At 47.9% G+C, this 16,041-nt stretch overlaps 1 protein-coding gene across 1 annotated transcript in view; it reads right to left on the bottom strand.

The window, feature by feature from the left end:
• Nucleotides 1-4,080: 4,080 nt before the first annotated feature.
• LOC138746659 (uncharacterized) overlaps nucleotides 4,081-16,041 on the bottom strand; it is a 33,407-nt gene continuing 21,446 nt past the window's right edge. Inside the window, exons 9-11 of the mRNA XM_069904947.1 lie at nucleotides 14,486-14,644; nucleotides 6,061-6,174; nucleotides 4,081-4,243 (exon numbers count right to left, since the gene is read on the bottom strand). Coding sequence (XP_069761048.1) covers nucleotides 4,081-4,243; nucleotides 6,061-6,174; nucleotides 14,486-14,644 — 436 coding nt within the window. The remainder of the gene's footprint in view (nucleotides 4,244-6,060; nucleotides 6,175-14,485; nucleotides 14,645-16,041) is intronic.

Below are 16,041 nucleotides of genomic sequence, written 5' to 3'. Positions count from 1 at the left end.
GGATGGATATAGATCACTGCGATGGTGGGATGTAGATCACTAGGATGGAAGGATATCAATCACTGGGAAGGAGGGATATAGATCACTGGGATGGTGGGATGTAGATCACTGGGATGGAGGGATGTACATCACTGGGATGTTGGGATGTAGATCACTGGGATGGAGGGATGTAGATCACTGGCATGTTGAGATGTAGATCACTGGGATGGAGGGATGTAGATCACTGGCATCTATGCAGGAATGTAGATCACTGAGATGGAGGTGTCTAGACCACTGGGATGGAGGGGTGTAGATCACTGGGATTGAGGGATTTAGATCACTGATAGGATGGATATAGATCACTGGGGTGGTGGGATGTAGATCACTGGGATGGAGGGATGCAGATCACTGAGATGGAGGGATATTGATCACTGGGATGGAGGGATGTAGATCACTGGGATGGAGGGATGTAGATCACTGAGATGGATGGATATAGATCAGTGGGGTGGCGGGATGTAGATCACTGGGATGGAGGGATGCAGATCATTGAGATGAAGTGACATTGATCACTGGGATGGAGGGATGTAGATCACTGGGATTGAGGGATGTAGATCACTGCGATGGAGGGATGTAGATCACTGGGATGGAAGGATATTGATCACTGGGATGGAGGGATATAGATCACTGGGGTGGCGGGATGTAGATCACTGGAATGGAGGGATGTGGATCACTGGGATGGAGTGATGTTGATTACTGGGATGGAGGTATGTAGATCACTGGAATGGAGGGATGTGGATCACTGAGATGGAGGGATGTTGATTATTGGGATGGAGGGATGTAGATCACTGAGATGGATGGATATAGATCACTGCGATGGAGGGATGCAGATCACTAGGATGGAAGGATATTGATCACTGGGAAGGAGGGATATAGATCACTGGGATGGTGGGATGTAGATCACTGGCATCTATGCAGGAATGTAGATCACTGAGATGGAGGTATCTAGACCACTGGGATGGAGGGATGTAGACCACTGGGATTGAGGGATGTAGATCACTGAGATGGATGGATATTGATCACTGGGGTGGTGGGATGTAGATCACTGGGATGGAGGGATGCAGATCACTGAGATGGAGGGATATAGATCACTGGTGTGGCGGGATGTAGATCACTGGGATGGAGGGATGCAGATCAATGAGATGGAGGGACATTGATCACTGGGATGGAGGGATGTAGATCACTGGGATTGAGGGATGTAGATCACTGAGATGGATGGATATAGATCACTGCGATGGATGGATGTAGATCACTAGGATGGAAGGATATTGATCACTGGGATGGAGGGCTATAGATCACTGGGGTGGTGGGATGTAGATCACTGGAATGGAGGGATGTGGATCACTGAGATGGAGGGATGTTGATTACTGGGATGGAGGTATGTAGATCACTGGAATGGAGGGATGTGGATCACTGGGATGGAGGGATGTTGATTATTGGGATGGAGGGATGTAGATCACTGAGATGGATGGGTATAGATCACTGCGATGGAGGGATGTAGATCACTAGGATGGAAGGATATTGATCACTGGGAACGAGGGATATAGATCACTGGGATGGTGGGATGTAGATCACTGGGATGGAGGGATGTACATCACTGGGATGTTGGGATGTAGATCACTGGGATGGAGGGATGTAGATCACTGGCATGTTGGGATGTAGATCACTGGGATGGAGGGATGTAGATCACTGGCATCTATGCAGGAATGTAGATCACTGAGATGGAGGTATCTAGACCACTGGGATGGAGGGGTGTAGATCACTGGGATTGAGGGATGTAGATCACTGATAGGATGGATATAGATCACTGGGGTGGTGGGATGTAGATCACTGGGATGGAGGGATGCAGATCACTGAGATGGAGGGATATTGATCACTGGGATGGAGGGATGTAGATCACTGGGATGGAGGGATGTATATCACTGAGATGGATGGATATAGATCAGTGGGGTGGCGGGATGTAGATCACTGGGATGGAGGGATGCAGATCATTGAGATGGAGGGACAATGATCACTGGGATGGAGGGATGTAGATCACTGGGATTGAGGGATGTAGATCACTGAGATGGATGGATATAGATCACTGCGGTGGAGGGATGTAGATCATTAGTATGGAAGGATATTGATCACTGGGAAGGAGGGATGTAGATCACTGGGATGGAAGGATGTAGATCACTGAGATGAAGGGACATTGATCACTGGGATGGAGGGATGTAGATCACTGGGATTGAGGGATGTAGATCACTGAGATGGATGGATATAGATCACTGCGATGGAGGGATGTAGATCACTGGGATGGAAGGATATTGATCACTGGTATGGAGGGATATAGATCACTGGGGTGGCGGGATGTAGATCACTGGGATTGAGGGATATAGATCACTGAGATGGATGGATATTGATCACTGGGGTGGTGGGATGTAGATCACTGGGATGGAGGGATGCAGATCACTGAGATGGAGGGATATAGATCACTGGGGTGGCGGGATGTAGATCGCTGGGATGGAGGGATGCAGATCACTGAGACGGAGGGACAATGATCACTGGGATGGAGGGATGTAGATCACTGGGATTGATTGATATTGATCACTGAGATGGATGGATATAGATCACTGCGATGGAGGGATGTAGATCATTAGGATGGAAGGATATTGATCACTGGGAAGGAGGGATATAGATCACTGGGATGGTGGGATGTAGATCACTGGGATGGAAGGATGTAGATCACTGAGATGAAGGGACATTGATCACTGGGATGGAGGGATGTAGATCACTGGGATTGAGGGATGTAGATCACTGAGATGGATGGATATAGATCACTGCGATGGAGGGATGTAGATCACTGGGATGGAAGAATATTGATCACTGGGATGGAGGGATATAGATCACTGGGGTGGCGGGATGTAGATCACTTGAATGGAGGGATGTGGATCACTGGGATGGAGTGATGTTGATTACTGGGATGGAGGTATGTAGATCACTGGAATGGAGGGATGTGGATCACTGGGATGGAGGGATGTTGATTATTGGGATGGAGGGATGTAGATCACTGAGATGGATGGATATAGATCACTGCGATGGAGGGATGCAGATCACTAGGATGGAAGGATGTTGATCACTGGGAAGGAGGGACATAGATCACTGGGATGGTGGGATATAGATCACTGGCATCTATGCAGGAATGTAGATCACTGAGATGGAGGTATCTAGACCACTGGGATGGTGGGATGTAGATCACTGGGATGGAAGGATGTAGATCACTGAATTGAAGGGACATTGATCACTGGGTTGGAGGGATGTATATCACTGGGATTGATGGATGTAGATCACTGAGATGGATGGATATAGATCACTGCGATGGCGGGATGTAGATCACTAGGATGGAAGGATATTGATCACTGGGATGGAGGGATATAGATCACTGGGGTGGCGGGATGTAGATCACTGGAATGGAGGGATGTGGATCACTGGGATGGAGGTATGTAGATCACTGGAATGGAGGGATGTGGATCACTGGGATGGAGGGATGTTGATTACTGGGATGGAAGTATGTAGATCACTGAGATGGATGGATATAGATCACTGCGATGGAGGGATGTAGATCACTAGGATGGAAGGATATTGATCACTTGGAAGGAGGGATATAGATCACTGGGATGGTGGGATGTAGATCACTGGGATGGAAGGATGTAGATCACTGAGATGGATGGATGTAGATCACTGCGATGGAGGGATGTAGATCACTAGGATGGAAGGATATTGATCACTGGGATGGAGGGATCTAGATCACTGGGGTGGTGGGATGTAGATCACTGGAATGGAGGGATGTGGATCACCTGGATGGAGGGAGATAGATCACTGGGATGGAGGGATGTTGATTACTGGGATGGAGGTATGTAGATTACTGGGATGTAGGGATTATATATCACCTGGATGGGGGGATGTAGATCACTGGGATGGAGGCATGTAGATCACTGGCATCGATGGAGGGATATAGATCACTGAGATGGAGGGTTGTAGATCACTGGGATGGAGGGATGTAGATCACTGGGATGGAGGGATGTAGATCACTGGGATGGAGGGATAGAGATCACTGGGATGGAGGGATATTGATGTCTGGGATGGAGGGACATAGATCATTGGGTTGGAATGATGGTGAACACTGGATGGAGGGAGATAGATCATTGGGTTGGAATGATGGTGAACACTGGGATGGAGGGACATAGATCATTGGGTTGGAATGATGGTGAACACTGGGATGGAGGGATGTAGATCACCGAGATGGAGAGATATTGATCACTGGGATGGAGGGAGATAGATCACTGGGATGTAGGGATGTAGATCACTGGGATAGAGGGAGTTTGATCACTGCCATCTATGCAGGGATGTAGATCACCGAGATGGAGAGATATTGATCACTGGGATGGAGGGAGATAGATCACTGGGATGTAGGGATGTAGATCACTGGGATAGAGGGAGTTTGATCACTGCCATCTATGCAGGGATGTAGATTACTGGGATGGAGAGATATAGATCACAGGGATCGTGGGATATAGAACACTGGGGTGGAGGTATTTAGATCACTGTTATGGAGGGATGTAGATCACAGGGGAGGAGGGATATAGATCACAGGGATGGTGGGATATAGATCACTGGGGTGGAGGTATGTAGATCACTGGGATGGAGGGATGAAGATCACTGGAATGGAGGGATGAAAATCAGTGAAATGGAGGGATATTGATCACTGGGATGGGGGGGATTTAGATCACTGGGATGGAGGGATGTAGATCACTGGGATGGTGGGATGTTGATCACTGGGATGGAGGGATGTAGATCACTGGCATCTATGGAGGGCTATAGATCACTGAGATGGAGGGATGTAGATCACTGGGATGGAGGGATGTAGATCACTGGGATAGGGGATATAGATCACTAGGAAGGAGAGATATTGATCATGGGGAAGAATGATATATATCATTGGGATGGAAGCATATAGATCATTGGGATGGGGTATATAGATCACTAGGATGGATAGATATTGATCATTGGGATGGAAGGATGTTGATCACAGGGATGGAGAGATCCAGATCACTGGGATGGATGAATGTAGTTCACTCGGATAGATAGATATTGATAACTCGGTGGGATACAGATCACAGGGATGGTGGGACATTGATCATCGGGATGGAGAGATATTGAAAACTGGGATGGATGAATTTAGTTCACTGGGATGGAGAAATATTGATAACTCAGTGGGATGTAGATCACTGGGATGGAGGGATGTAGATAAATGAGATGGAGGCACAGAGATCACTGGGATGGAGGGATGTTGATCACAGGGATGGAGAGATCTTGATCACTGGGATTGATAAATGTAGTTCACTGGGATGGAGAGATGTTGATAACTTGGTGGGATGTAGATCACTGGGGTGGATAGATGTAGATCACTGAGATGGATGGATATAGATCACTGCGATGGCGGGATGTAGATCACTAGGATGGAAGGATATTGATCACTGGGATGGAGGGATATAGATCACTGGGGTGGCGGGATGTAGATCACTGGAATGGAGGGATGTGGATCACTGGGATGGAGGTATGTAGATCACTGGAATGGAGGGATGTGGATCACTGGGTTGGAGGGATGTTGATTACTGGGATGGAAGTAGGTAGATCACTGAGATGGATGGATATAGATCACTGCGATGGAGGGATGTAGATCACTAGGATGGAAGGATATTGATCACTTGGAAGGAGGGATATAGATCACTGGGTTGGTGGGATGTAGATCACTGGGATGGAAGGATGTAGATCACTGAGATGGATGGATGTAGATCACTGCGATGGAGGGATGTAGATCACTAGGATGGAAGGATATTGATCACTGGGATGGAGGGATCTAGATCACTGGGGTGGTGGGATGTAGATCACTGGAATGGAGGGATGTGGATCACCTGGATGGAGGGATGTTGATTACTGGGATGGTGGTATGTAGATTACTGGGATGTAGGGATTATATATCACTGGGATGGAGGGATGTAGATCACTGGGATGGAGGGACATAGATCATTGGGTTGGAATGATGGTGAACACTGGGATGGAGGGATGTAGATCACCGAGATGGAGAGATATTGATCACTGGGATGGAGGGAGATAGATCACTGGGATGGAGGGATGTTGATTACTGGGATGGAGGTATGTAGATTACTGGGATGTAGGGATTATATATCACTGGGATGGAGGGATGTAGATCACTGGGATGGATGGATATAGATCACTGGGGTGGTGGGATGTAGATCACTGGGATGGAGGGATGCAGATCACTGAGATGGAGGGTTATAGATCACTGGGATGGAGGGATGTAGATCACTGGGATTGAGGGATGTAGATCACTGAGATGGATGGATATAGATCACTGCGATGGATGGATGAAGATCACTAGGATGGAAGGATATTGATCACTGGGATGGAGGGCTATAGATCACTGGGGTGGTGGGATGTAGATCACTGGAATGGAGGGATGTGGATCACTGAGATGGAGGGATGTTGATTACTGTGATGGAGGTATGTAGATCACTGCGATGGAGGGATGTGGATCACTGGGATGGAGGTATGTTGATTATTGGGATGGAGGGATGTAGATCACTGAGATGGATGGATATAGATCACTGCGATGGAGGGATGTAGATCACTAGGATGGAAGGATATTGATCACTGGGAAGGAGGGATATAGATCACTGGGATGGTGGGATGTAGATCACTGGGATGGAGGGATGTACATGACTGGGATGTTGGGATGTAGATCACTGGGATGGAGGGATGTAGATCACTGATAGGATGGATATAGATCACTGGGGTGGTGGGATGTAGATCACTCGCATGTTGGGATGTAGATCACTGGGATGGAGGGATGTAGATCACTGGCATCTATGCAGGAATGTAGATCACTGAGATGGAGGTATCTAGACCACTGGGATGGAGGGATGTAGATCACTGGGATTGAGGGATGTAGATCACTGATAGGATGGATATAGATCACTGGGGTGGTGGGATGTAGATCACTGGGATGGAGGGATGTAGATCACTGAGATGTATGGATATAGATCACTGGGATGGAGGGATGTAGATCACTGGGATGGAAGGATGTAGATCACTGAGATGAAGGGACATTGATCACTGGGATGGATGGATGTAGATCACTGGGATTGAGAGATGTAGATCACTGAGATGGATGGATATAGATCACTGTGATGGAGGGATGTAGATCACTAGGATGGAAGGACATTGATCACTGGGATGGAGGGATGTAGATCACTGGGATTGAGGGATGTAGATCACTGAGATGGATGGATATAGATCACTGGGGTGGTGGGATGTAGATCACTGGGATGGAGGGATGCAGATCACTGAGATGGAGGGATATAGATCACTGGGGTGGCGGGATGTATATCACTGGGATGGAGGGATGCAGATCACTGAGATGGAGGGACAATGATCACTGGGATGGAGGGATGTAGATCACTGGGATTGAGGGATGTAGATCACTGAGATGGATGGATATAGATCACTGCGATGGATGGATGTAGATCACTAGGATGGAAGGATATTGATCACTGGGATGGAGGGCTATAGATCACTGGGGTGGTGGGATGTAGATCACTGGAATGGAGGGATGTGGATCACTGAGATGGAGGGATGTTGATTACTGTGATGGAGGTATGTAGATCACTGGAATGGAGGGATGTGGATCACTGGGATGGAGGGATGTTGATTATTGGGATGGAGGGATGTAGATCACTGAGATGGATGGATCTAGATCACTGCGATGGAGGGATGTAGATCACTTGGATGGAAGGATATTGATCACTGGGAAGGAGGAATATAGATCACTGGGATGGTGGGATGTAGATCACTGGGATGGAGGGATGTACATCACTGGGATGTTGGGATGTAGATCACTGGGATGGAGGGATGTAGATCACTGGCATGTTGGGATGTAGATCACTGGGATGGAGGGATGTAGATCACTGGCATCTATGCATGAATGTAGATCACTGAGATGGAGGTATCTAGACCACTGGGATGGAGGGATGTAGATCACTGGGATTGAGGGATGTAGATCACTGATAGGATGGATATAGATCAGTGGGGTGGTGGGATGTAGATCACTGGGATGGAGGGATGTAGATCACTGGGATGGAAGGATGTAGATCACTGAGATGAAGGGACATTGATCACTGGGATGGATGGATGTAGATCACTGGGATTGAGGGATGTAGATCACTGAGATGGATGGATATAGATCACTGTGATGGAGGGATGTAGATCACTAGGATGGAAGGATATTGATCACAGGGATGGAGGGCTATAGATCACTGGGGTGGCGGGATGTAGATCACTTGGAATGGAGGGATGTGGATCACTGAGATGGAGGGATGTTGATTACTAGGATGGAGGTATGTAGATCACTGGAATGGAGGGACGTGGATCACTGGGATGGAGGGATGTTGATTATTGGGATGGAGGGATGTAGATCACTGAGATGGATGGATAAAGATCACTGCGATGGAGGGATGTAGATCACTAGGATGGAAGGATATTGATCACTGGGAAGGAGGGATGTAGATCACTGGGATGGTGGGATGTAGATCACTGGAATGGAGGGATGTACATCACTGGGATGTTGGGATGTAGATCACTGGGATGGAGGGATGTAGATCACTGGCATGTTGGGATGTAGATAACTGGGATGGAGGGATGTAGATCACTGGCATCTATGCAGGAATGTAGATCACTGAGATGGAGGTATCTAGACCACTGGGATGGAGGGATGTAGATTACTGGGATTGAGGGATGTAGATCACTGATATGGATGGATATAGATCACTGGGGTGGTGGGATGTAGATCACTGGGATGGAGGGATGCAGATCACTGAGATGGAGGGATATTGATCACTGGGATGGAGGGATGTAGATCTCTGGGATGGAGGGATGTAGATCACTGAGATGGATGGATATAGATCACTGGGGTGGCGGGATGTAGATCACTGGGATGGAGGGATGCAGATCACTGAGATGGAGGGACAATGATCACTGGGATGGAGGGATGTAGATCACTGGGATTGAGGGATGAAGATCACTGAGATGGATGGATATAGATCATTGCGATGGAGGGATGTAGATCATTAGGATGGAAGGATATTGATCACTGGGATGGAGGGATATAGATCACTGGGGTGGCGGGATGTAGATCACTGGAATGGAGGGATATGGATCACTGAGATGGAGGGATTTTGATTACTGGGATGGAGGTATGTAGATCACTGGAATGGAGGGATGTGGATCACTGGGATGGAGGGATGTTGATTATTGGGATGGAGGGATGTAGATCACTGAGATGGATGGATATAGATCACTGCGCTGGAGGGATGTAGATCACTGGGATGGAGGGATGTAGATCACTGGAATGGAGGGATGTAGATCACTGAGATGAAGGGACATTGATCACTGGGATGGAGGGATGTAGATCACTGGGATTGAGGGATGTAGATCACTGAGATGGATGGATATAGATCACTGCGATGGAGGGATGTAGATCACTAGGATGGAAGGATATTGATCACTGGGATGGAGGGATATAGATCACTGGGGTGGCGGGATGTAGATCACTGGAATGGAGGTATGTGGATCACTGAGATGGAGGGATGTTGATTACTGGGATGGAGGTATGTAGATCACTGGAATGGAGGGATGTGGATCACTGGGATGGAGGGATGTTGATTATTGGGATGGAGGGATGTAGATCACTGAGATGGATGGATATAGATCACTGTGATGGAGGGATGTAGATCACTAGGATGGAAGGATATTTACCACTGGGAAGGAGGGATATAGATCACTGGGATGGTGGGATGTAGATCACTGGGATGGAGGAATGTACATCACTGGGATGTTGGGATGTAGATCACTGGGATGGAGGGGTGTAGATCACTGGAATGGAGGGATGTGGATCACTGAGATGGAGGGATGTTGATTACTGGGATGGAGGTATGTAGATCACTGGAATGGAGGGATGTGGATCACTGGGATGGAGGGACATTGATCACTGGGATGGAGGGATGTAGATCACTGGGATGGAGGGATGCAGATCACTGAGATGGAGGGATATAGATCACTGGGGTGGCGGGATGTAGATCACTGGGATGGAGGGATGCAGATCACTGAGATGGAGGGACGATGATCACTGGGATGGAGGGATGTAGATCACTGGGATTGAGGGATGTAGATCACTGAGATGGATGGATATAGATCACTGCGATGGATGGATGTAGATCACTAGGATGGAAGGATATTGATCACTGGGATGGAGGGCTATAGATCACTGGGGTGGTGGGATGTAGATCACTGGAATGGAGGGATGTGGATCACTGAAATGGAGGGATGTTGATTACTGGGATGGAGGTATGTAGATCACTGGAATGGAGGGATGTGAATCACTGGGATGGAGGGATGTTGATTATTGGGATGGAGGGATGTAGATCACTGAGATGGATGGATATAGATCACTGCGATGGTGGGATGTAGATCACTAGGATGGAAGGATATCGATCACTGGGAAGGAGGGATATAGATCACTGGGATGGTGGGATGTAGATCACTGGGATGGAGGGATGTACATCACTGGGATGTTGGGATGTAGATCACTGGGATGGAGGGATGTAGATCACTGGCATGTTGGGATGTAGATCACTGGGATGGAGGGATGTAGATCACTGGCATCTATGCAGGAATGTAGATAACTGAGATGGAGGTATCTAGACCACTGGGATGGAGGGGTGTAGATCACTGGGATTGAGGGATTTAGATCACTGATAGGATGGATATAGATCACTGGGGTGGTGGGATGTAGATCACTGGGCTGGAGGGATGCAGATCACTGAGATGGAGGGATATTGATCACTGGGATGGAGGGATGTAGATCACTGGGATGGAGGGATGTAGATCACTGAGATGGATGGATATAGATCAGTGGGGTGGCGGGATGTAGATCACTGGGATGGAGGGATGCAGATCATTGAGATGAAGTGACATTGATCACTGGGATGGAGGGATGTAGATCACTGGGATTGAGGGATGTAGATCACTGCGATGGAGGGATGTAGATCACTGGGATGGAAGGATATTGATCACTGGGATGGAGGGATATAGATCACTGGGGTGGCGGGATGTAGATCACTGGAATGGAGGGATGTGGATCACTGGGATGGAGTGATGTTGATTACTGGGATGGAGGTATGTAGATCACTGGAATGGAGGGATGTGGATCACTGAGATGGAGGGATGTTGATTATTGGGATGGAGGGATGTAGATCACTGAGATGGATGGATATAGATCACTGCGATGGAGGGATGCAGATCACTAGGATGGAAGGATATTGATCACTGGGAAGGAGGGATATAGATCACTGGGATGGTGGGATGTAGATCACTGGCATCTATGCAGGAATGTAGATCACTGAGATGGAGGTATCTAGACCACTGGGATGGAGGGATGTAGACCACTGGGATTGAGGGATGTAGATCACTGAGATGGATGGATATTGATCACTGGGGTGGTGGGATGTAGATCACTGGGATGGAGGGATGCAGATCACTGAGATGGAGGGATATAGATCACTGGTGTGGCGGGATGTAGATCACTGGGATGGAGGGATGCAGATCAATGAGATGGAGGGACATTGATCACTGGGATGGAGGGATGTAGATCACTGGGATTGAGGGATGTAGATCACTGAAATGGATGGATATAGATCACTGCGATGGATGGATGTAGATCACTAGGATGGAAGGATATTGATCACTGGGATGGAGGGCTATAGATCACTGGGGTGGTGGGATGTAGATCACTGGAATGGAGGGATGTGGATCACTGAGATGGAGGGATGTTGATTACTGGGATGGAGGTATGTAGATCACTGGAATGGAGGGATGTGGATCACTGGGATGGAGGGATGTTGATTATTGGGATGGAGGGATGTAGATCACTGAGATGGATGGGTATAGATCACTGCGATGGAGGGATGTAGATCACTAGGATGGGAGGATATTGATCACTGGGAAGGAGGGATATAGATCACTGGGATGGTGGGATGTAGATCACTGGGATGGAGAGATGTACATCACTGGGATGTTGGGATGTAGATCACTGGGATGGAGGGATGTAGATCACTGGCATGTTGGGATGTAGATCCCTGGGATGGAGGGATGTAGATCACTGGCATCTATGCAGGAATGTAGATCACTGAGATGGAGGTATCTAGACCACTGGGATGGAGGGGTGTAGATCACTGGGATTGAGGGATGTAGATCACTGATAGGATGGATATAGATCACTGGGGTGGTGGGATGTAGATCACTGGGATGGAGGGATGCAGATCACTGAGATGGAGGGATATTGATCACTGGGATGGAGGGATGTAGATCACTGGGATGGAGGGATGTAGATCACTGAGATGGATGGATATAGATCAGTGGGGTGCCGGGATGTAGATCACTGGGATGGAGGGATGCAGATCATTGAGATGGAGGGACAATGATCACTGGGATGGAGGGATGTAGATCACTGGGATTGAGGGATGTAGATCACTGAGATGGATGGATATAGATCACTGCGGTGGAGGGATGTAGATCATTAGGATGGAAGGATATTGATCACTGGGAAGGAGGGATGTAGATCACTGGGATGGAAGGATGTAGATCACTGAGATAAAGGGACATTGATCACTGGGATGGAGGGATGTAGATCACTGGGATTGAGGGATGTAGATCACTGAGATGGATGGATATAGATCACTGCGATGGAGGGATGTAGATCACTGGGATGGAAGGATATTGATCACTGGTATGGAGGGATATAGATCACTGGGGTGGCGGGATGTAGATCACTGGGATTGAGGGATGTAGATCACTGAGATGGATGGATATTGATCACTGGGGTGGTGGGATGTAGATCACTGGGATGGAGGGATGCAGATCACTGAGATGGAGGGATATAGATCACTGGGGTGGCGGGATGTAGATCGCTGGGATGGAGGGATGCAGATCACTGAGACGGAAGGACAATGATCACTGGGATGGAGGGATGTAGATCACTGGGATTGATTGATATAGATCACTGAGATGGATGGATATAGATCACTGCGATGGAGGGATGTAGATCATTAGGATGGAAGGATATTGATCACTGGGAAGGAGGGATATAGATCACTGGGATGGTGGGATGTAGATCACTGGGATGGAAGAATATTGATCACTGGGATGGAGGGATATAGATCACTGGGGTGGCGGGATGTAGATCACTTGAATGGAGGGATGTGGATCACTGGGATGGAGTGATGTTGATTACTGGGATGGAGGTATGCAGATCACTGGAATGGAGGGATGTGGATCACTGGGATGGAGGGATGTTGATTATTGGGATGGAGGGATGTAGATCACTGAGATGGATGGATATAGATCACTGCGATGGAGGGATGCAGATCACTAGGATGGAAGGATATTGATCACTGGGAAGGAGGGACATAGATCACTGGGATGGTGGGATATAGATCACTGGCATCTATGCAGGAATGTAGATCACTGAGATGGAGGTATCTAGACCACTGGGATGGTGGGATGTAGATCACTGGGATGGAAGGATGTAGATCACTGAGTTGAAGGGACATTGATCACTGGGTTGGAGGGATGTATATCACTGGGATTGATGGATGTAGATCACTGAGATGGATGGATATAGATCACTGCGATGGCGGTATGTAGATCACTAGGATGGAAGGATATTGATCACTGGGATGGAGGGATATAGATCACTGGGGTGGCGGGATGTAGATCACTGGAATGGAGGGATGTGGATCACTGGGATGGAGGTATGTAGATCACTGGAATGGAGGGATGTGGATCACTGGGATGGAGGGATGTTGATTACTGGGATGGAAGTATGTAGATCACTGAGATGGATGGATATAGATCACTGCGATGGAGGGATGTAGATCACTAGGATGGAAGGATATTGATCACTTGGAAGGAGGGATATAGATCACTGGGATGGTGGGATGTAGATCACTGGGATGGAAGGATGTAGATCACTGAGATGGATGGATGTAGATCACTGCGATGGAGGGATGTAGATCACTAGGATGGAAGGATATTGATCACTGGGATGGAGGGATCTAGATCACTGGGGTGGTGGGATGTAGATCACTGGAATGGAGGGATGTGGATCACCTGGATGGAGGGAGATAGATCACTGGGATGGAGGGATGTTGATTACTGGGATGGAGGTATGTAGATTACTGGGATGTAGGGATTATATATCACTGGGATGGAGGGACGTAGATCACTGGGATGGAGGCATGTAGATCACTGGCATCGATGGAGGGATATAGATCACTGAGATGGAGGGTTGTAGATCACTGGGATGGAGGGATAGAGATCACTGGGATGGAGGGATATTGATGTCTGGGATGGAGGGACATAGATCATTGGGTTGGAATGATGGTGAACACTGGATGGAGGGAGATAGATCATTGGGTTGGAATGATGGTGAACACTGGGATGGAGGGACATAGATCATTGGGTTGGAATGATGGTGAACACTGGGATGGAGGGATGTAGATCACCGAGATGGAGAGATATTGATCACTGGGATGGAGGGAGATAGATCACTGGGATGTAGGGATGTAGATCACTGGGATAGAGGGAGTTTGATCACTGGCATCTATGCAGGGATGTAGATCACTGGGATGGAGGCATATTGATCATTGGTATGGAAGGATGTAGATTACTGGGATGGAGAGATATAGATCACAGGGATCGTGGGATATAGATACTGGGGTGGAGGTATGAAGATCACTGTGATGGAGGGATGTAGATCACAGGGGAGGAGGGATATAGATCACAGGGATGGTGGGATATAGATCACTGGGGTGGAGGTATGTAGATCACTGGAATAGAGGGATGAAAATCAGTGAAATGGAGGGATATTGATCACTGGGATGGGGGATTTAGATCACTGGGACGGAGGGATGTAGATCACTGGGATTGAGGGATGTTGATCACTGGGATGGAGGGATGTAGATCACTGGCATCTATGGAGGGCTATAGATCACTGAGATGGAGGGATGTAGATCACTGGGATGGAGGGATGTAGATCACTGGGATAGGGGATATAGATCACTAGGAAGGAGAGATATTGATCATGGGGAAAGATGATATATATCATTGGGATGGAAGCATATAGATCATTGGGATGGGGGATATAGATCACTAGGATGGATACATATTGATCATTGGGATGGAAGGATGTTGATCACAGGAATGGAGAGATCCAGATCACTGGGATGGAGGCATATTGATCATTGGTATGGAAGGATGTAGATTACTGGGATGGAGAGATATAGATCACAGGGATCGTGGGATATAGAACACTGGGGTGGAGGTATGTAGATCACTGTTATGGAGGGATGTAGATCACAGGGGAGGAGGGATATAGATCACAGGGATGGTGGGATATAGATCACTGGGGTGGAGGTATGTAGATCACTGGGATGGAGGGATGAAGATCACTGGAATGGAGGGATGAAAATCAGTGAAATGGAGGGATATTGATCACTGGGATGGGGGGGATTTAGATCACTGGGATGGAGGGATGTAGATCACTGGGATGGAGGGATGTAGATCACTGGGATGGTGGGATGTTGATCACTGGGATGGAGGGATGTAGATCACTGGCATCTATGGAGGGCTATAGATCACTGAGATGGAGGGATGTAGATCACTGGGATGGAGGGATGTAGATCACTGGGATAGGGGATATAGATCACTAGGAAGGAGAGATATTGATCATGGGGAAGGATGATATATATCATTGGGATGGAAGCATATAGATCATTGGGATGGGGGATATAGATCACTAGGATGGATAGATATTGATCATTGGGATGGAAG

This window comes from Narcine bancroftii, chromosome 12, assembly GCF_036971445.1.
Source record: "Narcine bancroftii isolate sNarBan1 chromosome 12, sNarBan1.hap1, whole genome shotgun sequence".
NCBI lineage: Eukaryota > Metazoa > Chordata > Chondrichthyes > Torpediniformes > Narcinidae > Narcine > Narcine bancroftii.
This window is presented reverse-complemented; position numbering and strand designations above follow the sequence as displayed.